The 23,529-nt window shown below is 47.9% G+C and overlaps 1 protein-coding gene across 1 annotated transcript in view; it reads right to left on the bottom strand.

Annotated features, from left to right (window-relative positions):
• The window catches only part of LOC147709997 (zinc-alpha-2-glycoprotein-like), a 177,135-nt gene extending 157,582 nt beyond the window's left edge, over window positions 1-19,553 (bottom strand). The window contains exon 1 of the mRNA XM_086920676.1: window positions 19,284-19,553. Within this exon, the coding sequence (XP_086776802.1) occupies window positions 19,284-19,356 (73 nt within the window). The 5' untranslated portion in view covers window positions 19,357-19,553. The remainder of the gene's footprint in view (window positions 1-19,283) is intronic.
• Between the last annotated feature and the right edge of the window lie 3,976 nt (window positions 19,554-23,529).

The raw sequence follows: 23,529 nt of genomic DNA, 5'->3' as shown, positions 1-23,529 counted from the left end.
CCGCAAAGGGACTCGTTCCCCTGTGGGGCCCAATGGCAAACAGCCGCGCTATCCGACACCTGACCCAGGCAGTAGAAACGACGATCAACATCACGGCTGGCATCCTCGCTAACAACACGGCTGAGCTTCAAGCGGTCCGCCTTGTGGCCCTTCAAAACCGCCTTGTTCTAGATGTGGTCCTAGCCGATCGAGGAGGAGCATGCCGCATCATCGGATCTAGCTGCTGCACCTACGTGCCAGATACCTCGCCTTCAGTCTACAAAGCAATTGAGCACCTCCACAGACTTTCCTCGGAGGTTCACCAAGAACAAGAAGGATGGTCGCTTGGGAGCTGGTTCTGGGGCACTTTGAAGGACTGGGGTTGGAGGTTGTTTACCTTTTTATTGATACCGATTGCGATACTATGTGTGTGCTGCTTAAGTATCCAATGCCTGCCATCCTTGTGTGCACTCGTTACTAACTGTATGTGCCCAAAGACTTTGGACTTCCGAAATGAGCACATGAGTCCCCTCTATGAAGTAGAAATACGTAGCCTTATGGGGATAAATCCAAACTGACAAGTTGGCGAGACATGTTAAAAGGGAGGACTGTGGAATTTTAGTTTGCGAGCTAAACATCATCTGCGCCAGCTTGTCACCCACGTACAACGTGCACGACCGCCATTTTAGGTATCATGGTCTCCCTGTCCACGATCGGCCGCCAGCGCGCTCCTCTGACCCTGCAAGCATCATCCGCACACCCTGGCTCCCCCTCCCTCCCTCACATAAGCATAACCCTTCTCCTCCTGCATGACCCTGTCCTTGGGAGTCACACCCGCGCCTGACCAGCACCTCCTCTCCTTCCATGAATGCCCCTCTGTTGATAAACCTTCCCTCCGCGCTCGATTGTCCACGCGGCATGAATACCACTCCTTTGATGACCCCTTCCCCCGAGTCCGGCTGTCCATACAGGTCCGAGGCCATCGCCTAAGCCGGGAGATACCATTTACTGCCCCTTATTGTATGAAGTCACTCCTCTTCAAAAGACCCACTATTGATCAGGGCCTCCCCACCCCCTGGGATATGATCAGGCGCACACATCCTAAGACTCGACGGAACACTCAGCTGCGTGATGACCCCCTCTTATCAGCAGGTTGAGGACCTCTATTGTGGAGGTATATGGGGGTGGGATTGACACGAGGATTACGGGGATGTCTTTTTCCTTACTTCACAATGTTTTGATTGTAATAAAGAAAGGTCACATGCCATAAACCAGTGTATAAGAGGCCAGGCCTCAGAGAGGCTGGGAGAGCACCTCGAGACGATACCTTGTTGTCTGATCTGATGTGTTCTGCTCCGTCGGAATAAAACTTCTGTTTCCTGCCTTCTGGTCTCCGGCGCCTGCCTCATTGCTTGGTAATTTGAATGGTACAAAGGCGGTTAGCGCCGGGCAAATCTTGAAAAAGGTCATAGCCCTACCTTTTTTCCACAGTTATAATGGTTAGAAAACACAGTAAAAGAGGTAAGACAGTATTTAAACAGGTTTCAAAGTGCAAGCAGTAATTTTAAATATATATAATTCCAAGGTGCATGTGCAAGTTACAATTCATAGCCCTTAGCGTTTCAGCAGAGCGTGTCTTAGGTATCAGCACCTCACCAGCTGCGCGGTCGCAGCATCGCGTGTTATCAGGAGTATTGGGGGGAAAATCTAGACTGCTGACCTGTCCTGGCCGGCCCAATCTTACATAGGGCCACCACGGTCATGCGTTAAAAGTTATAATGATTAGAGCACACAGTAAAAGAGGTAAAAACATGTTGTGAAGCCAATCAATCAACCAGTCAGGGTTTTTTTAAAGCACGCAACTCACCCGTGAGGGTCTTAGGCGCTGGGAGGGGGTGGGGTGCAGCTCCAGTTTCAGTGGAAGAGCCAGATCTTGAGGTTCTTCCTGAACATGTGCAGGGTCGGGCGCGTCTGATGTTCACTGGAAACAGATCCAGGTCTTGGCTGCGATGTAGGAGAAGGATCTTCTGCCTGCTCTGCAGATGCGGATGGTCTCTGCCAGGGTGAGGTTGGGACGTGGAAGGAGACTCTCTCGTTGAGGTATTTGGGTCCGATGTTGTGGAGGGATTTGTAGGCGTGGGTGAGCAGTTTGAAGGTGACTCTCTTCTCGACAGGAATCCAGTGGAGGTCTCGTAGGTGTTGGGTCATGTGTTCATGTCGTTGTGTCCAGAGGACGAGTCTGGCTGCGGTGTTCTGGATGGTTTGGAGCTTGTGTAGAAGAGTTCTTTTGATTCTGGCGTAGAGGGCTTTGCCATAGTCCAGCCTGCTGGTGATGGGTGCATGGGTGGCAGTCATCCTGCTTACATGGGGAATCCATTTGAAGGTCTTGCGGAGGGTGCAAAGGCAGTTGAAACTGGTGGAGGTGAAGGAGTTTATCTGGTGGGTCATGGTGAGGGATGAGTCGTGGATGATGCTGAGGTTCTGTGCAGGGTCTGTAGGGGTGGGTGGGCTAACGAGTGCCACCAGTTATTGTCCCAGGCGGAGGTAGAGGGTCCGAGGATGAGGACTTCTGTCTTCTCCGAGTTGAGCTTCAGGCAGCTATCCTTCATTCAGGCTGCAACGTCCTTCATTCTTTCATTCTTTCCTGGAAGCAGAGTCAGGTGTCTTTGGGGTTCTTTGTGAGGGTGAGGATGAGCTGGGTGTCATCGGCGTAGGATACTATGCTGAGCCCATTCCGTCTGAAGATGGTGGCCATGTAGATGTTTAAAAGCGTGGGGCTGAGCTGTGATCCTTGGGGTACTCCGCAGTTGATCTCTGTGGGTTTGGAGAGGAAGGGAGGCAGTCTGATCCTCTGGGTTCTGCCGGGGAGAAAGGATTGGATCCAGTTGAAGGCGGTTCCTTGTATCCTAGCGTCGTGAAGTCTGGCTGTGAGAGTGCGATGTGAGAGGTCTAGTAGGATGAGGTCTGCAGTGTGTCCCTGGTCGAGTAGCATGCAGATGTCATCAGTGGCGGTGAGGAGGGCGGTCTCGGTGCAGTGATTGCTGCAGAATCCCAACTGGGAGGCGTCTAGGATGGAGTTCACTTTGATGAAGGTGGTCAGCTGGGCGTTCACAAGTCTCTCAGTGACTTTGGCAGCGAAGGGCAGGAGAAAGATGGGCTGGTACTTTTTCAGGTCGGTAGGGTCGGCCCTGAGTTTCTTGAGGAGGAGTGCAAGCAATAATTTAAAAATGTATAATTCCAAGGTCCATGTGCAAGTTACAATTTACAGCTCCTTAGCATTTCAGCAGGGCACGGCTAAGGTATCAGGACGTCACATAGAAGGGGCTCAGGTCAAAGGTCATGTTCCATCTTAAACCACAACTCCATGCGATATGTATGCACACATTTCAACAAAACAATAATTTCTTCACAAGTCATTTCGCCTTCTGTGTAGTCCAAGTTCGTTTTATGCTCCAGCCCTGCCTGGAACACAAGTGGTAGTTAGTAGCTATAACGAACCGCTGATATGTTATGTTATGTTAGTTTAAAATTTCTAAAACGCATGTTCACCTGCAGTTCTCTTGGCACTGAAATTGGTTTCGGAGTAAACCGGTGTCAGAAAAGTTCTGTTTAATTATACGCTTGAGTGAAAAGCCAGGTCTTCAGCATCTTTCGAAATCGCAGATAGTCTGTTTTGAGTTTTTCGGTAAGGAGTTTCAAAATTGGAGGCCCAGCAGGGACGGACTGGTGATGCTGGGCACCGGGCAACCCCCCAGGAGGTTGGTAGGGGTGGGGGCGGGTTTTATCACAGGGGGGCGGTTTTGCTACAGGGGGGGCGATTTTTCATCAAAATCAGCCCCCAGCAACAAAATCATAATTACGTCCGTGACAGTGACAGAGTCAGTTTCTCTGCACGGGGAAAAAGCGCAACTGCCATAGGAGAGGTGACCTCATTTTACGAATGGCAGTTGTGCTTTTTAGTATTACTCGCACAGACAGAGTCAGGTGAGATAATTTGTGGACTGCTGTGGGTGAATTTAATAGTGCGTATACTCAGCATGTGCGCAGGTCGGGCACACTTTTGGCGCCACGCCCACACCTCCACCACTCGTGACGTAGGATGGGCGGATTGACTGCGCCCCCTCCCTAAGTTCACCCACTGCTGGTGGTGTGAAACAACGGTTCATCGGAGATCGAGTCCGCAACAAAAAAAAGTTAGTTCCTAATTACCCTGGCTGAATGGCTCCAAGATGACTTCATGCATTTCTCCGGTAAGTGGTTTTGGGAGATATGGACTAGAGATTTTATCATGGACATTGGCACTTGAAGGCCTAGATTCGAATTTCGGCTTCCCACTGGATCCAAAAAACTGTGTGATTCTTGTCAATAACTGTATCTGTTAACATTTGAAGTGCTTAGAAACAAGGAGAGGTATATATTGAATAAAAGACGGCAATGTCCCCCTTGCGATCGTCTTAGAAACCCTTACAGATAGATGATTACGCTCCCAACATTTTGATTGAAGAGGGTGTCTAAAAGTGGATAATGCCAAAAGCCATCATCAAACTATGATACAATCTGGAACCGATTTTGCTAATTCCTATTATTCCCTCTCTTTCTGTCTTGCTCCTCACTTACTGAAAACTGTGACTTGAAGAAAAGGTTCACAACCTCTCTTTCCTTCTTTCCTTTAGTTGCTTCCCTGTGAAATGGATACAAAAAAGAAAAACACTCTATCGGGAAATGCCCTTTTTCTGACATTTTTCCATTCCAAAGTGCAGCCTCGGAATGGAGAGAAATAAAAGGTTTTAAATATGAAAAATAAATACATAACTAAATAAAGCAAGACAGAGTGGTTGCAAAGTGGCCAGATTGATTTATTCACATCCAAACACATCAGCCTCACTTAACAGACTTTGCAGTGAAGCGCTACTTTTATTTTCTTGTCTTTCTTTGAACAGCATTTCTGTCCCCAGGTGGGGAAGTGCACCATTCCTGGATGTATTGCAATACCTGGTTGATTGGAAAACAAAATGTGTACCATGGCTCTGTGTTTATGGATGTGGTCTTTTTAAACTATACTGCTTACTTTTTGTAAGGATATAAGCAATGGACATTGAAACGGTTCCCTTCAGGGCCCTGTAGTCATGTCCTTAACTTTTCAGGTAAAACCACTCGCTGATTTCTGAATAGTGAGTGAGAGATCGTTAAGGTAACCATGTTGTTCCTGCTTACATTTCACATGCTTTACTTAATCTTGCATACCCTATGAGTGTTTGCTTTTACTTTTTTTCAGGCAGCACAGGCAGCACATTACTTTTATCAAGTGTATAATTTGAATTGAGCCACATCCAAATGTTTATAGCGGGCATAATTAGGTTGTAGCTGAAGGCAGTGTGATTTTCTCTCAGTGGGGCAGTACGGTGTTCAGTGGGGGAGAGGATGTGGCACTATGGCCAGAGCTGTCGAATTTAGAACTGGGGAATCGGGCTCAGCCTTCATGACCAGTCCCCCAGACCACTCAACTGATGGAGCACATTCCCTTGCTAGAGCTTAGAAGGCCCCATTAGACCTTAGAAGGCCTGATGTCTTAGCACAAGCAGGTGTACCCTAGTGGTGTCCATTGTGGGTTAACCTTGAAGGCTTGTCCACCACAATCCTTGCTGAAGTTCATCTCCAGTCTTCGGGTAGGCCTACGAAGCAGCACACCCTAGGGCAACAGTGATCCAGTCACTGTAGCTCTGTCACGTGAACCTTGAGCAGATTAGGGCGGTGTGAATGGTGTGACCTCACTGGGTACCTATTTCGGGTGGGTGTGTAGTGTTTGCAAGTATATTATGGTTTTAAAAAAACTTGCTGCCTCCTTCCTGGCCTCCAGCAATTTTCAGCAGCAATAAAAATGTCAAGATAACTTCGGTGATTAATGTTCTTCCTAGAGAGAGATCGGACTTTTGTCTAGTGGAAGGGTTGACTTCTGGAAAGGTAGCACATAGGGTTAATGTGCTTGCTGCAAAGAACATGTACCATGCAAATCACAAAGTGCACATAATGTTAACTAGGTTAGTAGGTTACTGCTTTTGTCAGAGAGATCCTTTTTTTACTTGCAGTTTATAAGTTAAAATCCTAACATAGAACAGTGAGCTATTAAACTATACTGTCTACTAGTATGGTTGTCAGGTGGCTTTTACACCTTGCAGTCCTTTGTCTTATGTAACATTTCATATACAGTGATTTATACATGTATAAATGATTGACTCTGTGTAGTGTGTGTGATGAAAAGTGCTCTGACACCGTTTACTGGTATGAGTGGCACTGTAAATCAAATTAAATGCATCTGAGAATGTGTGACCCTGCTCGCAGGCACGGCTCTGCCTGCATTGTTTTTGCCTAATCTTGTATATGTCCACTGTGGCCAACTTGCTTTCTTGCCCAGACTTGTTTTTATTCCCCTGTGCCTGTACTTGCTTTCTTGCCCAGACTTGTTTTTATTCCTCTGTGCCTGTCCTTGCTTTCTTGCCCAGACTTGCTTTTATTCCTCTGTGCCTGTCCTTGCTTTCTTGCCCAGACTTGTTTTATTCCCCTGTGCCTGTACTTGCTTTCTTGCCCAGAGTTGTTTTTATTCCTCTGTGCCTAAACTTGTTTTTCCTTCCTGTGCCCAGTTCACCCATGGCCCCCGCCTGTTTCCCACCCCTGCATCCCTGCGGCCCCGGACCCCTGTAATCCCATTCGGTGTCCCGCTCCCACCTCCCAGCTGCTCCTCCCTCCCACATCCCCTCATATGGAGGCTGCGCAGCGGCCATACAGTGGATGCGTGCAGCGGGCGTGCCGCTGGCTCACCGAATCTCCCGGCTCCAGGACCCCTGGACCCCGCGAACATCACGACGCCCGACACCGCTACGATGCCAGAACCCTCCACGCACTCAACACCGGATGATCACACACCTGCTTCCTGGCCACCTCAAAGCGCACACACGGAGAGTTCAGATGCCGGAACTGCAGCTTCACAAGCATCCACCCCACTATGCTGCCGACCAGGAAAGAACCCAACCACCTAAGAGGCATTCTTCTTGAACTCTGGGACCTACTCGACTCAACCTCCCCAGACGTCTCCTTCTTGACGGACACCTGGCTGAACCCCACCTCGGCGCCCGACATAGGCATAGCCATCCCGGAAGACTACAAGATCACCCACAGGGACCGCACCAACGGAGTAGGAGGAGGAATCGCCATCGTCCACAGGGACACTCTCAGAGTCTCGACCAACACCAACGACACCCTCAGCACAGCTGAACACCTGCAGTTTCAGATCCACACCGACCCCAACACCACCCTCAGAGGAACCCTCATCTACAGATCCCCCGGACCCCGACCACAGTTCAGCGACTCCATTGTCGACTTCGTCAGCACACACGCCCTCGTCTCCATGGTCTACATCCTCCTCGGGACCTGAACTTCCACCTTGAGAACAACAACGACAGCAACTCCACCACCCTGATCAACAACCTAGCCAACCTCGGACTCAGACAACTCGTCACAACACTCACCCACTCTGCCGGTCACATGCTTGACCCCATCTTCTCCGCAAGCCCCCACGTTTCCTTCAACCACACCACCGAACTCCACTGGACCAACCATCGCTGCATCCACTTCACCTTCAAGAAACCCACCACGCACCACCGCACCCAACAGATGCCTCGCCGCTGCTGGAGCAAAGTCACCGAAGACCAGCTAACCACCACCCTCGCCCAGAACCCACCCGCCGACCCCACCAACCCCGACACCGCCGCCCACAACCTCACACAGTGGATCAACGACTGCGCAAACACCCTCGCTCAAATCAAGAAACCCTCCAACAGTCACACCAACAAGAAATCCAGCTGGTTCACTGAAGACCTCCGGCCTCCAAGCAAACCTGCCGAAAGCTGGAGAAGATCTGGCTCCGTGAACGTACACCGGAAAGCCACGCAGCCCACAAGAACGCCACCCGCAGACACCATCACCTCATCAGATCTGCAAAAAGGCTCTCCTTCAAAGACCGCCTAGACAACAACGCACAAAACAGCAAAGAGCTCTTCAACATTGTGAAGCAACTCTACAACCACAGCTCCAACACCAAAGACGTCCAACCCTCGCAAGACCTGTGCAACTCGCTGGCCACGTTCTTCCACCCCAAGATCGCAGACATCCATGACAGCTTCAACGTCACGACCGCCCCAACAACCACTGAGACCTCCGCCCCCACGACCACTATCCGCACCAGCCGCCTGCTCTCCTGGACCAACATTAACGACGATGACACCATCAAGATAATGTACACTATCCACTCCGGATCTCCGTCAGACCCATGCCCACACAACATCTTCAACAAAGCCAGCAAAGCCGTCGCACCCGATCTCCGGAAAGTCATCAACACCTCCTTTGAGACAGCAACCTTCCCGGAGAGCTGGAAGCACGCCGAGATCAACGCCTTACTCAAGAAACCCAAGGCGGAACCCAAGGTCCTCAAGAACTTCCGGCCCATCTCCCTGCTCCCGTTCCCGGCAAAGGTCCGGGTTCCGCAGCAATCACAGCACCGAGACTGCCCTCATCGCCACCACTGATGACATCAAGTCCCTGCTGGACAACGGAGAAACGGCGGCCCTCATCCTCCTGGACCTGTCAGCCGCCTTCGACACGGTCTGTGACCACACACTACGAACACGCCTCCACAACGCCGGGATCCAAGAGAAGGCCCTGAACTGGACCACCTCTTTCCTCTCCGGCAGAACACAAAGCGTCCGCGTTCCGCTCCAAAGACACCAAGATCATCTGCGGGGTACCCCCGGGCTCATCTCTCTGTTTAACATCTACATGGCACCGCTCGCCCACGTCGCCCGTCGGCATGACCTCAACATCATCTCCTACACCGATGACACCCAGCTGATCCTCTCCCTCACGAAGGACCCCCACACCACCAAAACTAACCTTCATGAAGGAATGAAGGCCGTCGCTGAATGGATGAGGAACAGCCGACTGAAGCTGAACTCGGACAAGACGGAGGTCCTCATCCTCGGCTCCACCCCTTCGGCCTGGGATGACTCCTGGTGGCTGACCACACTGGGAACCGCCCCAACACTCCTCGACTCAGCCCTCTCCATGACTAAACAGGTCAACGCCGTCTCCTCCTCCTGCTTCAACACCCTCCGCATGCTCCGCAGGATCTACAAGTGGATCCCCACTGAAACGAGAAGATCGGTCACCCAGGCCATCGTCAGCAGCAGGTTGGACTACGGAAACGCCCTCTATGCAGAAGCCTCGTTCAAACTCCTGAGACGGCTCCAACGCATCCAGAATGCCTCTGTATGCATGATCCTCGACATCACTTGCCGCAGCCACATCACACTCCACCTGAGAGACCTGAACTGGCTCCCGGTCAACAAGAGGATAACCTTCAAGCTCCTCACCCACGCACACAAGGCACTCCACAACACCGGACCAATGTACCTCAACAGACGACTCAGCTTCTACACCCCCACCCGCTAGGTCTGCTCTGCTGACCTCGCCCTCGCCACAGTCCCCAGCTTCCGAAGAGCGACCTCCAGTGGTAGATCGTTCTCCTACCTCACCGCCAAGACCTGGAACACCCTCCCCATCCACCTGCGGCAAACCCAAGACCTGCTGACCTTCAGAATACTCCTCAAGACCTGGCTTTTCGAGCAGTAGCACCATTCCCACCCCAGCTCCTTGAGACCCTCATTGGTGAGTATTGCGCTTTACAAATCATATGATTGATTGATTGTGTGTAAATGGAGACTTGAGGGCAACTGTTAAAGGGTGTTAGTGAGGGAGTCCAAGGGGTAGGTGATCATTCAGGGCAAAAACAAACATTGTTGCACAGGGCGCCACCAGCACTAAAGCTGGCCCTTCCATCAAGGCCAGTCCGCCTCACACATTGGCACCTCCTCGGGCCTTGTTTCAGCAGCAGTAGCTGCAACTCACCAAGGATCGACAATGCAGGATTTGCACGCACACCAAAATAGGTTTGCAAACTTCACAGTCTTTCTGCTTCATGCACAAGCACTTTTAACATGTGCAACCTGCTCTGGAGCTACTGGAATTATGCAGCGATGGGGGACAAAATGATACCGCAGTGTTGACTAAATTATGCAACAACAAAAAAAGGCTGCAGCGTAATGCAATATATTTTCTTATACTTTAATATTTAGACATTTTTACACAAGTTAAGTCTCTGCAAAGATTCTGCCTCATTAGTATCAGTATAACATGCAAATGCAGGGGAAACAACCTTTACAACGCGACTTTTACAACGCACTACCATTACAATGCAGTCATTACAACGCAACATCCCTAACAATCCATGCCATTACAACGCAACCATTACCACGCATGACACTACAACACATACAATTACAACTCATGTAATTACAACGCAGTCATTACAACGCATACCATTACAACGCATACCATTACAACCCATAGTACCCTTACTCTATCCAACACTTACCCTACTGTTGCACCCCCTGGAGTTAGAATAGAAATTTTTACCCTTACACTATCCAATACTTACCATACATGCAATGTAATGGTATGCGTTGTAATGGTATGCGTTGTAAAGGTAGTATGAATTGTAATGGAATGCGTTGTCAAGGTAGTATTTAAAGATTCGTTGTAATGGAATGCGTTGTAATGGATGTTGCGTTGTAAAAAAAGCAGCAGTGAGAAAGGTGATCAGTCAACCTTAGCAAAGGGCCGTCCACTTTGAAGCAACTCAAGTCACGTTTTTTAGTAACATTTTATCCGTTTGAGCTACAAAAATGATTAGTTAAAACTCTAAGATTATGCAGTGGATGATGTATTATGTGGCAAATATGGCAGAGCCATAAGTATGTAGAAAACATTTGTAAACTAGGATATTTTGGCATTCATGTTTGAACTGCTCTTGTGGAAGAAGGGAGGAGAAGTGCTCATGACAGAAACTGTATGGCTCGAAGACAAATGGCTTGGGATTCCACGTTTAAGCGTATTTGCGACATTGTGAGGTGCAGACCTCACTACACCTATCATCTCACATATGGGATTACCATCTTGTTCCTTACCTGTTAAAACATCTCTGAGCTCCTTCTTTAAACACCGAAGTAGTAGCTCCCAGTGGTGACTAGGTTTTCCACACTGGTGAGGAGGACCCATATGATGAAGCAAGTCACCCTCGGGTAAGTGAGGATTCTTATCCTTAAGGGAGGTCTCCCCCAGTCACTTTATGCTTGTAGCATTGCGTTTGAGAGAGGCACTAAACATTGGCTTACGTACACATGCTTTAGACTTCAGGTGTTCTATATTTGTATTTAGTTTACATGAGGGAACGTACACCTATTAGTCTATAATCTATTATCCCTCTAGACCCTCAATCTACGGTAGTGGTATATACACCCTAGAGGTATACCTCATGACGAGCTGAGCTCGTCATGAGCACGGAAGGGGTTAAGGTCATCATCTACTATTTACTGTGATTTGAAAGTTGATACAATTAAATATGTAATGAAAAATGTGCTGTACATGCACCATTTTGGTCTGTCTTTTTCCAAAATTTTCTTGGGGGAGAATCCCCCAAAGCCCTCTAGTACTGGGTGGCTCGCTCGCTACGCCCGCTCGCTACACACCAAACAGGGACTGGTCTGGCTAAATTTGCCAGGGCTGGTTTCAGCCCTGGGACCAGTATTAAAAACCATGACCCTCCTGTCCGTTTGAATCTGAATCTGGGGACTACCAATAGATTCATGTGCATGAATCTTAAGGAACGCCGGGGGAGATATTTGAGAATTCTTGAAGATATATACTTGGGACCAATGCCATGTGTAGCTTGAAACAGGATGCAACCTGCTTTGAACAGAGAGTGCTGCTCCACCGGGAGCTAGTGAAGTTCTTTCAGCAGCGGTCTGATGAGGCATCGTCTGTCTTGTTGGTAAATAATTCTGGCAGCTTGATTCTGTATTATCTGCAGACGGTGTTTCTGATTTTGTGGGAGGCCAAGATACATTGCATTTTGATAGTAAATTTTTGATAGAATCAGGGTTTTAGTGATATGGATGCTGGCCTCTCTGCTGAAAAATTTTCTGATTTTCCGCAGTTTCCAAAGTTGGAAAAAGCATGCACAGATAACCGAACCAATCTGCATACTCATAGAGAGATCCAAGTCTATCTGCATGCCTAGACTTTTAATCGTGGTCTTCAGGGTGGGTGCAGAGCCTAACCCTAATGAAGGGAAGAGGTCTGGTGCAGCGGCCAGGGCGACTGACACTGGGGATCACAGTTCGATCCCGGGGTCTGCCTAACCACCATGTGACTCTGGGCAATAGTTTGCTTAATCTTCCGAATGGCCCCCAGCGCCGGGATGCCTCCGGTAGCTGTGCGCTTTACAAATACTGGATTTACATTTACATTTATGGCTACAGGAACGTAATGCTGTACAGCTCCTTAAGGTGGCCTTAGTGAGCACTGTATTCAACAAGCAATGAATACTTTAATTATCAACATCACGCTTTCCTCATCTGCATAAGCACAACGGGGATTATTAGTAATAATGTATTACCTACTCTTTGCATTGAGTTATCACTCCACAGTGTGTTTTCCCACTTCAACTACCCTTCTATGTTCAACTTGATGTGATGTTCATTAAGCATATGTCTTCGGTAAACTAATCATGAATTAACTTTACAGTATAGCCACATGCCAGCATACAGGCGCGATATACCAAGTGCAACTACAATAAACTTGGGATCATACTTGTGACACAGGATATGGAAAACAGGTACCTTTAGACCAATATTTTGGTTTATCGCACATAAAACAACGGTTTAGCCGCTTCTCACACGATCAATATGTGGGCTTGCATGTACTGCACAGCTATGTTGTGTTAAACAAATGGGCTAATGATTTCATGTTGAGGGTGCACTGTTATTGTTTTGTAGCCCTGAGGAAGTCATGGGCGATTTCCTAGAAGACGAAACACGTGTTGGCTACAGTAACCCCATCAAAAGCCCAGAAGACTAAAGGAATAAAGAAAAAGAAACTACGCCTGAGTATGGGCCAAAATACATGGTCAATTGTGTTATTCTGCGATTACGGACTGTTTCACTTTATTGACACATCTCAACCAGCCTGTGCTAGAGATTTGTATGTTTCCGTTAATTATAATTATACTGCTTTGGAAAAGAGGTGAGAAAATTGTGATCTTTGATGGCAATAGTTTATAGTAGTGAACATTATTTTTGTATCATGTACTGAGATGTGTAGTACAAAGGGGTAATAACAGCGTCCCCAGCATCATATAAAACTAGCAAAACACTTTAACGTAAAGAAACAGATAAACACAAACAGGTGATGGTAAAATATTATATTTCCATTTTTATAATTTGAAGTTTATGGTCAAACTATGGTGCATGGTACACAGACAAAATATCGAGTTTTAAATATCGATATACCAAAATATCGAAGTTTAAATATCGATATACAAAAATATCGAAGGTAAGTAATATCGACAGTCTAAATATCGATATTGGTATGATATCAGTAATATCGAAGTTGTAAATATCGATGTTAACAATATCGAAATTAATAACTTCGATGTTACTAATATCAATTTTTAAATACATTTAGTGTATAATATATTGTATTTATTATATTTTATATTTATTTTTAATGTAATTTAATTAAATATTGTCTTTTACTACTGTAGCGGGTTGTGGGTTTATAGGGGAATAGGGTGGGAAGTAATTCAATTATGTTAAATTAATTATTAATTAGTAGGAATTATTAATTAATTAATTGAGAATTAATTTTTAATTATTTTTAATTAATTGATTAATTGATAAATATGTTCTGTAGCGGGTTATGGGTTTATAGGGGAATAGGGTGGGAAGTAATTTAATAATAATTAATTAATTGATATATGTTTGTACATATTTTAATTAATAATTAATTGGTAACTAATTTCTATTAATTAGTTAATGAATTATTATAATTTTTTACATATTTATAATTATTACTTAGTTGGTAATTAATTATTATTAATTATTTTATTACATTAATTATAGTAATTTTTTATATATAATTTATTGTTATTTTTAATTAATTAATTGGTTTAATTAATTAATTGGGCAAAATAATATTAATTATTAAATTAAATTAATTACAGCAAATGTGCTAATATATTTACTTTATTGTTTTTGTTAATTAATAATTAATTGGTAATTAAATAATATTAATTAATTTTGGGTACAGGGCTATTTTTAGGGTTCAGGGTCAGTTTTCAGTTCATGGGTACAGGGGTATTTTTAGGGTTCAGGGTCAGTTTTCAGTTCATGGGTAAAGGGGTATTTTTAGGGTTCAGGGTCAGTTTTCAGTTTTTGGGTAAAGGGGTATTTTTAGGGTTCAGGGTCAGTTTTCAGTTTTTGGGTAAAGGGGTATTTTTAGGGTTCAGGGTCAGTTTTCAGTTTTTGGGTAAAGGGGTATTTTTTGGGTTTAGGGTCAGTTTTCAGTTCATGGGTAAAGGGGTATTTTAAGGGTCAGGGTCAGTTTTCAGTTTTTGGGTAAAGGGGTATTTTTAGGGTTTAGGGTCAGTTTTCAGTTTTTGGGTAAAGGCGTATTTTTAGGGTTCAGGGTCAGTTTTCAGTTTTTGGGTAAAGGGGTATTTTTAGGGTTTAGGGTCAGTTTTGGGTTTTTGGGGTACAGGGATATTTTTAGGGTTCAGGGTCAGTTTTGGGTTTTTGGGGTACAGGCGTACAGGGTAAAAACTAAAAAATATTACATTACATCAAATAAATTAGATGAAAAAAATTAAAATTACTTAAAATTTTTAAGTGTTTTATTTATTTTAAATGTATATGTATTAATTTTAATTTTGTTTTAATATTTTTATTTAATACTTGTAAAATTATATGTATTTAAATATTATTTTGACATTATTATTAATACATTTAAAAAAACGATATTTTTGATTCCGATATTTTTGTACTTCGATATTATTTTTTCGATATTTTTGTACTTACCTTAATGAAGATAGGATTCCGATATTTTTGCTGTCGATATTTTTGCTCCGATATTTTTGCATGTCGATATTCTGTCTGTCGATATTATGTCAGACATTCATGGTGCATGAACTGGGAAGGCTTCCAGAAAAGGACATTTTGAGACAACGTCCCTCTAATATTGGTCCGCACACCGCCGTCCTCCATGTATACTTTCCACCAGGAGCACGAAGGCAGCACTCGCCCTGCAGGAGGTGGCGGTGCTGCTCATGGAGTTGTGGGTAGTGGGGTGGGGTGCAGGGGGGGTTCATGGTTTGGTGAGAGCACCACCCCCCCAACCCTCACCCTGCAACCCACTGGCTCACAGCAGAATGGCAGTTGAAAGGTGTGACCTACAGGCATCAGATGGAGGAAACTAAAGTGTGCATGAAACATAGGGGGCAGATTTACAATAACTGGCGCATCCCTACATATCAGCAGGGATGCGTCAGTTATTGTGCGCCTTGCCTCCGCCACCATGGATGCGCCGCATTACAATGCGGCGCACCATGGAGCAGAAACGACACAGATGCGTGATGCATCTGTGCCGTTAAGGCAGCGCATTGCTGAAGTTGCATCGCAAGCGCAACACAGCTCCAGCAAGGCTCGAGGAGCCCCTATGCCTAACATGCTGTGTCAGTCCTTACGCCTGCTTCAAGCAGGCGCAGGGTTTTGACGCAGCATGGCCGTAAAAGTGACTACGTGAAATCTTGTAGATTTCACTCAGCCATTTTAGGAGGCGTTCCTGCGCCGGAACGCCTCCCCGTGCCGGAACGGCCACACGTGGCGCAGGGCTTTACAACGTGACGCACCTCCCAGATGCGCCACGTTGTAAATACCCCGCAGCATGGCGCTGGCTTTGCACCACCGCTGCGCCACAAAAGTGACGCAATGGTGGCGTAAAAGAAGTGCAAGGGGCTTGTAAATCTGCCCGGATATCCCAGAAGATCTCAGGTCAAAGGTCATATTCCATCATCATCAAAAACTCCTTTACATAGGTATGCAATCTTTTCAACAAAAGAACCGTTTCTTGCCAAGTCCTTTCGCCATCTTTAATTGATTACAACTCAATTTCGTTTCACGTTGCAGCCCTGCCTTGAACACAGATGGAAGGTGTAATGAACCGCTAATATGAGAACTTCTAGAAGGAACACTGCGTAATTCCTTCAGGTGGCGCTCCAACCCTGCTTTTAACATAAATGGCAGGTAAAACGTACCACTGATACATAAACTACCTAATACTGCGCAGATGCTCTAGATGGCGCTGCAGGCCCTAGTTAGGGCTGTATTTAGCAGGCAACACATACTTTGATTATATATTATATATTATACTACTTTGAAAAAGATGTAAGAAAATTATGATCTTCTATGACAATAGTTCATGATAGTGAAAATTACTTTAGCATTATGTACTACAATGTGTAGTACAAAGGGGTAATAATGAAACTGGTGCTATGTAAAGCGCTGTGATACCCAAATCCTTCGGGTCTAGTTCGCGCTATATAATATATTTTTTAAAACTTTACAAAAACAGTGTCCCCAGTATAATTTAAGTTTTGCAAAATATTACATTTCCATTTTTCAAATGAGATGTTTATGATCAAACATAAAACAATGGTGCACAAACTGGGGAGGTTTCCAGAAAATTACATTTTTAGACAAAGTCTCTCTTATAGACTCTCGTTGTCCTCCAGGATCCTTCCACCAGGAGCAGGAGGCGCTGGACGGGGACGGTCCGACCTCTGTGCAGCACATAGAGCGCCTCGCCGGACCCAGGGCACCCTCGGAGCGCTTCATGAGGTGAGCGGTGCTATGAAGCGTATAAGAGGGTCTCAACTCACACCGAGCGCACAAGAGGTGCCGAGGGCGGCGCCCTCCCAAACAGGCACCAGTCTGGGTCCCTCACACTTATCCAGGGGTCTCCTGGCTCACACTCACAAAGGGGGAGGGGGGGCACTGCTCACCATCACACAGGGGGGGGGGGGGGCACCGCTTACAATCACACAGGGGGGGGCACTGCTCACACTCACCCAGGAGGCACCGCTCACACTCACAGGGGGACACAGCTCAAACTCACACGGGGGGAGGGGGGTACCACTCACACTCACAGGGGGGACACTGCTAACACTCACACAGGGGGGACACTGCTCACACTCACACAGGGGGGGCACCGCTCACACTCACATGGGGGACACCGCTCACAATCACACAGGGGGGCCACCGCTCACAATCACACATGGGGGGCACGGCTCACACTCACCCAGGAGGCACTGCTCACACTCACCCAGGAGGCACCGCTCACACTCACCCAGGAGGCACCTCTCACACTCACCCAGGGGCACCTCTCACACTCACCATGGAGGCACCGCTCACACTCACCCAGGAGGCACCTCTCACACTCACCCAGGGGCACCTCTCACACTCATCCAGGGGGCACTGCTCACACTCACCCAGCAGGCACTGCTCACACTCACCCAGGGGCACCTCTCACACTCATCCAGGGGACACCTTGCTCACACTCACAAGGGGGACACCGCTCACACTCACAGGGGTGACTCTGCTCACACTCACAGGGGAACACAGCTCAGACTCAACCAGGGGTCACCACTCACACTCAGCTAGGAGGCACCGCTCACACTCACCCAGGAGGCACCGCTCACACTCGCCCAGGAGGCACTGCTCACACTCATCCAGGAGGCACCACTCACACCCACCCAGGAGGCACCTCTCACACTCACCCAGGAGGCACTGCTCACACTCAACCAGGAGGCACCGCTCACACTCACCCAGGAGGCACCTTTCACACACACACCCAGGGGCACCTCTCACACTCATCCAGGTGGCATGGCTTACACTCACACAGCAGGCACTGCTCACATTCACCCAGGAGGCACTGCTCACACTCACCCCGAGTTCTCCTCACACTCATACAGGGGCACCTCTCACACTCATAGGCGGGTCGCCTCTCATACTCATCAAGAAGGCACTGCTCATACTCACAGGGGGGACACCGCTCAGGCTATACCAGGAGGTGCCGCTCACACTCACAGGGGGGACAGCGCTCACACAAACCCAGGAGACACTGCTCACACTCACCCAGGAGGCACCACTCACACTCACCCAGGGGCACCTCGCACACTCACCCAGGGGGCACCTTGCTCACACTCACAAGAGGGACACTGCTCACACTCACAGGGGAACACTGCTCAGACTCAACCAGGGGGCACAACTCACACTCAGCCAGTAGGCACGGTTCACACTCACAGGGGTGACACCGCTCACACTCACCCAGGTGGCACCACTCACACTCACAGGGGGACACCGCTCAGACTCAACCAGGGGGAACTGCTCACACTCACCCAGGAAGCGCCACTCACACTCAGGGGGGGCACCGTTCACACTCACCCAGGAGTGTGCATTGCTCAGACTCACCTAGGGGGCACCGCTCACCCTCACCCAAGACGCACCGCTCACACTGACCCGGGAGTCCACTCACCCAGAGGCACCTCTCACACTCACAGGGTGGACATGGCTCACACTCACCCAGGGGGCACCGCTCACACTCACCCAGGAGGCAAGACTCACACTCACAGGGGGGACAGTGCTCACATTCACCTAGGAGGCACCTCTCACACTCACCCAGGGGCACCTCTCACACTCACCCAGGGGGCACGTCACTCGCACTCACAAGAGGGACACCACTCACACTCACAGGGGGGGACACCGCTCACACTCACCCAGGTGGCACTGCTCAAACTCACAGGGGGGAACACTGCTCAGACTCAACCCGGGGTTACACCGCTCACACTCGCAGGGGCGACACCGCTCACACTCACCGAGGAGGCACTGCTCACACTCACAGGGTGGACACGGCTCACAATCACAGGGGGGACTGCTCACACTCACCCAGGAGGCACCTCTCACACTCACAGGGAGACACCACTCACACTCACACAGGTAGCACGGCAAAGACTCAATCAGGGGGCACCGCTCACACTCACCCAGGAGGCACCGCTCACACTCGGGGGTCTCCACGCACTCACCAAGGGGCAGCTCTCACAGGGGGGACACCGCTCGCACTCACCCAGGAGGCACCTCTCACACTGACCTAGGTTCACCTCTCACACTCACCCAGGAGGTGCCACTCACACTCAGGGGGGGGGGGCACCGCTCACACTCACCCAGGAGGCACCGCTCACACTCACAGGGGGGACACCACTCTCACAGGGGCGTAGGGTGATGGGGGGCGCCGCTCACACTCACCTGTCGGTTCCCGTGGCTCCCCTCGCAAGAGACCGAGACAGGTCAGCACCGGGAGGCAGCGCAGGAGGGTCATGTCAGCGGGGCCGGAGCAGCGTCACTCCACCTGCACCGTCGGGGGGTCTGCTATGCTACTCTCAGACCCCGCTCCGTAAGAGTCTTTTGACAGGACGGATAGACTGACGGAGATCTTACACAGGGCGGACTGATTGACGGAGGCTGCACACAGGACGGAGTCCTGCAGAGACACAGCAGATAAAACCAGCGCGAGAACTAGAAAAGGGAAAGCGTCCTTTCCTCTGTTGTCAAAACGAGGGGGGAAGAAAGTGAAAGAAAGGACATGCCTTTAACATACCAGGGCGATGCATTGTACCGAGCTACGGGTGCACGACTGGTTTATCTGGATCTGGACGGGTGCCGGGGGCATTAACTGATGGTGCCGGGGCCTTTAACAGATGCCACAGATTCATTCTTCTTCAGCGCTATCGCCAGGGAGTTACCACCCGCTGAGCTGTGAAGTGCCGCGTTGAAGGACAGTTAAAAAATGCACAATGTACAGTCTGGATAATAATAAAATCTATATTTTGGGACCTCTTTTTTGTTCCTGAAGCTTTTCGAAGTTTGTAGCATCTCATTTTACACTGTGGGTAATCCACGTTTAAGACAATGGCTTACATATTCACAGCGCTTCCTTTCACCTCGTAGCACCAAACATACACAAGCCACTGTTCTGCACTGCACCGACCAGGATTCAGTCTGTGTGTCTCTGGTTATACACAGACCTCTGCGGTGCATTCAATAATAGATGTTTCATATAGCATTTTCCCACTGATTAACATAACTTCCATTTATTTTTCATCTAAGCTGAGCTTTATTTTATTAGTAAGTTCCTGAACTTGAAAGAACAAATAAAGTTTAAAATGTTTTGTTTTTCAGCCACACTTTTCACCCCACCCCCAGGCTTGCTCATCCCGCCCCCCTTGAGCACTGTATCCCAGTTCCCACACAGTTTTAATGCACTGAGGGCCGCATTTAGAAACCCAAGCGTACTGATCCTACCAGCTCCCCAGGACTCTTTTACCCTCTTTTCCAGCTCCATCCTGTGAGACATTAGGAACTCAGCATCATATTATCAAGGACGGCGTTAAAATTATCGCTGCTTCATCGGCAGGAAACTGCTGCTAAAGCGGCGATAATGGTCTTGATAATAGGCCCTTGTGAATTCCCATAGAAGCCAAGATTAACAGCAGAACTTGGGCTTCTATGGGAATTCTCAAGGGTGTATTATCAAGCCCATTATCGCCGCTTTAAAGGCAGTTTCCTGCCGCTAAAGCGGCGATAGTTTTGACGCTGTTTCTCGATAATATGCTCCTTAGTGCCATAAAATTAAATCAGTTCTACAGCGGATCCCTTCAAGACTGATCAGCTTTCACAATTCCTACCTGTTAGACGGGGACCCGGAGGGTCGGCCGAGTACAGGGGGAGAGGCCTCCGGTGAGGGCCGTCTCCGGCGATCGTACAGTAACTCCCCCCCCCCACAAATGGACACCACACAAGGATGCGATCTGCACACTTTATATAGGATTCTTGAGGCACGGTTATCAACGATACAGTGGGGGGCAGGACACGAGGATCCTCCCAATTCTAGTCTCTGTAGGGTAAGGGGTAGCGGGACAGTCTTGGTACCGGTCCGGTACAAGGGCGGCCAGGAGGAGCTCACAATTCTCGAGCTGTGGTAAATAAAATTACCGGGACTATTTTTCTATACATTAAATGACAATAAGGATAGCTCAATAAAATGAGAGGCAGAGTCCGTGGTATCTGAGTCATACGGGCTTTAATTAAGTATCTCGAGAAACTGGACATCGGGTTCCATCACCACTAAGGTTCAGGAAGGGATATTCAACATTTTATTAACATCACACATTATATATAGTAAAACAGTATAATTGAAATGAATACAGTAGGCGTAACAAGTGAAAAGAGAGAAATAAGAACACATGGGCGTAAAAGAAGGCGTGTACAGGGGCGTACACAGAGGTGTGTACTGGAAACGTCACGGAAGTGTCATAAGTGGGTGGATGCATAGAGAGATTCTGCAGGGTCAGCAGAAACCTTTACCCTGTGTGCGTGCGCAACTGAGCATGACGTGTAACTGGGGAGAGCTGGGGGGCTTGACTTTTAGCACTAGTAGAGGAGTCTGGTGTCTGGGATGTCAGAACGACCTGCACCTATAGCATATCTGGTATCTCATGTTTGGAGGATGTGTTGTCTGAAGTAAAAGGTCTCTCGGGCAGAGGCCGTTCAATACTGAATGCTAGTGCGTGCATACGTGTCTTGGTGCAATGCGCGGGGGCCATGGGCCTACCATGGTAACGGGTTCAGTAAATTACTTGCATGGAGACAGGAAGGCCGGGCCCTTTGCTCTGCAGCCGGGAATATGTTTACCTATTTCACTAGACTGGAATGTGTTTTTGCGGAGGCTGAGCAGATAACTGTAGGCAAAATACTGTCTTGGCAGGCAGGCCAGGCCGAGCCGGGCACCGCTTCGCTGGGCAGGAAGTAAGGCAGAGGTGTGGGATGTATACCTAAACTGCAGCTTTCAGAGACAGAAAAGACTCGGAGCCTCAATTAAGGGCCTGGCTCGACTGAGCCAGAAAAACGTGAAGAACGTGCGCTTTGCGATATTTAAAAGTGCACCATGTAAAGACGTTGGCACCATAGGCCTAAAAGCCAAATTAACGTGGTTTTCTTGGAGGACTGAATAACTGATATGTTAACGTTGGACGCAAATGCATATGCGTCTTCATGGCAGGCACGGGAAGGGAATTACACAACATACATGGAACATGGGTGCATGGATAGGGTGCGAGTGGATAGGGTGCGAGTGGGGGACACATTGATTACCTAAAAATTTCTATTTCCTCATTCCCTCCTTGGCCCCTACTACACCCTTTAGGATATATCTATCTTCATGAGACCATCTATTTGTTCATATAACATCATTTGCTCATCTTTTTTCATTCTGGAACGGGAACGTGAACTTGGACGGGGAATACAAGCTGTGGCGCACAAGCCGCAAATCGCTGGCCCACATTGCAGACAGAGACAACAACTGAATACTATGAGCAGTATTATTCCTAGGAATGACAACACTTTCCATCCCCAGGCGGATATTACACTCCAGAGCCAACCGGACCAAGTCCAGGTGCCAGGATTCTGGTGTATCAGGTGAGCTATCTCATGAAGCCTTGTTATCGCTTTATACACTGATGGCGCGTTATTAGGAATAAACACGCAACAACTGGATCCGATCACTCTACAAGCCCCGCCCCTATCGACCAGGATGACGTCAAGGACAAGGCGGTTTTGAAGAACAACAAGTCTAATAGCAGACTGCTCTTCGGTCAGGTTACCTAAAGCAGAAGTAGTCTCATTCACTACTGCTTCCAAAGTTCTGGTTAATTTGCATATCAGTTTATTGTTTTGGACAGGACCCACAAAGAAAAAGAATCCTTTATTGAAATCTGTATATTGCTCCCATGTTGTTTCAGTCTGATCGACAATCGGGGTCTTGATCTCCCTTCTATGTCTTACATGCACAAGATGTGAATTTCGATGATAATCAGGTGGGGCTAGAAAAACAGGTGGTAATAGGAACGCGATATAACACGTTCCATCCCAATCCAAGGGCAGATGTACATAGGCTGTCTGACCACAAATAAAATAGGAATGGCGAGAGGCTTTGAAAGTAGACTTTCCTTTATCACTGAATTCGACTACAATATTACAATCACTGTGTCCTAGATGTACTGAACCATTCTTTCTGACGCATAATTCACCTTTCACAGGTAAAACTGAAATAAACGGCAAGTCCGAATTAGTCTCGGACTGGACGTTCAGAATCATGAGGTTAAGGGTAAAATTACCTAATCCATACACTTCATTTTCTAGATCGGTCCCTGTCCTTTGGGGGAGACCTTCCTTGTCTGGGAACCATATTTTATTCATGACTGTATTCAGGTTCCCCCATATCCAATTGCTTTGGGAAATTGTGGACTTACTGTCTAGGGAGGACATTAAAGTAAACCATGCTCCGCACGAACCATTATGTGTAAACGGGTAGGGAAAGAGGGGCAGAGCTCCCTTGTATTTCTGATAGGGAGGGAGTCGGACACATACCCAGCAATTTGTGGCATTGCTGGTCTGGTGAGAATGGTGTAACATATGGATAAAAGTATTGTTGCGC

This window comes from Lissotriton vulgaris, chromosome 5 (assembly GCF_964263255.1).
Source record: "Lissotriton vulgaris chromosome 5, aLisVul1.2, whole genome shotgun sequence".
NCBI classification, from domain to species: domain Eukaryota; kingdom Metazoa; phylum Chordata; class Amphibia; order Caudata; family Salamandridae; genus Lissotriton; species Lissotriton vulgaris.
This window is presented reverse-complemented; position numbering and strand designations above follow the sequence as displayed.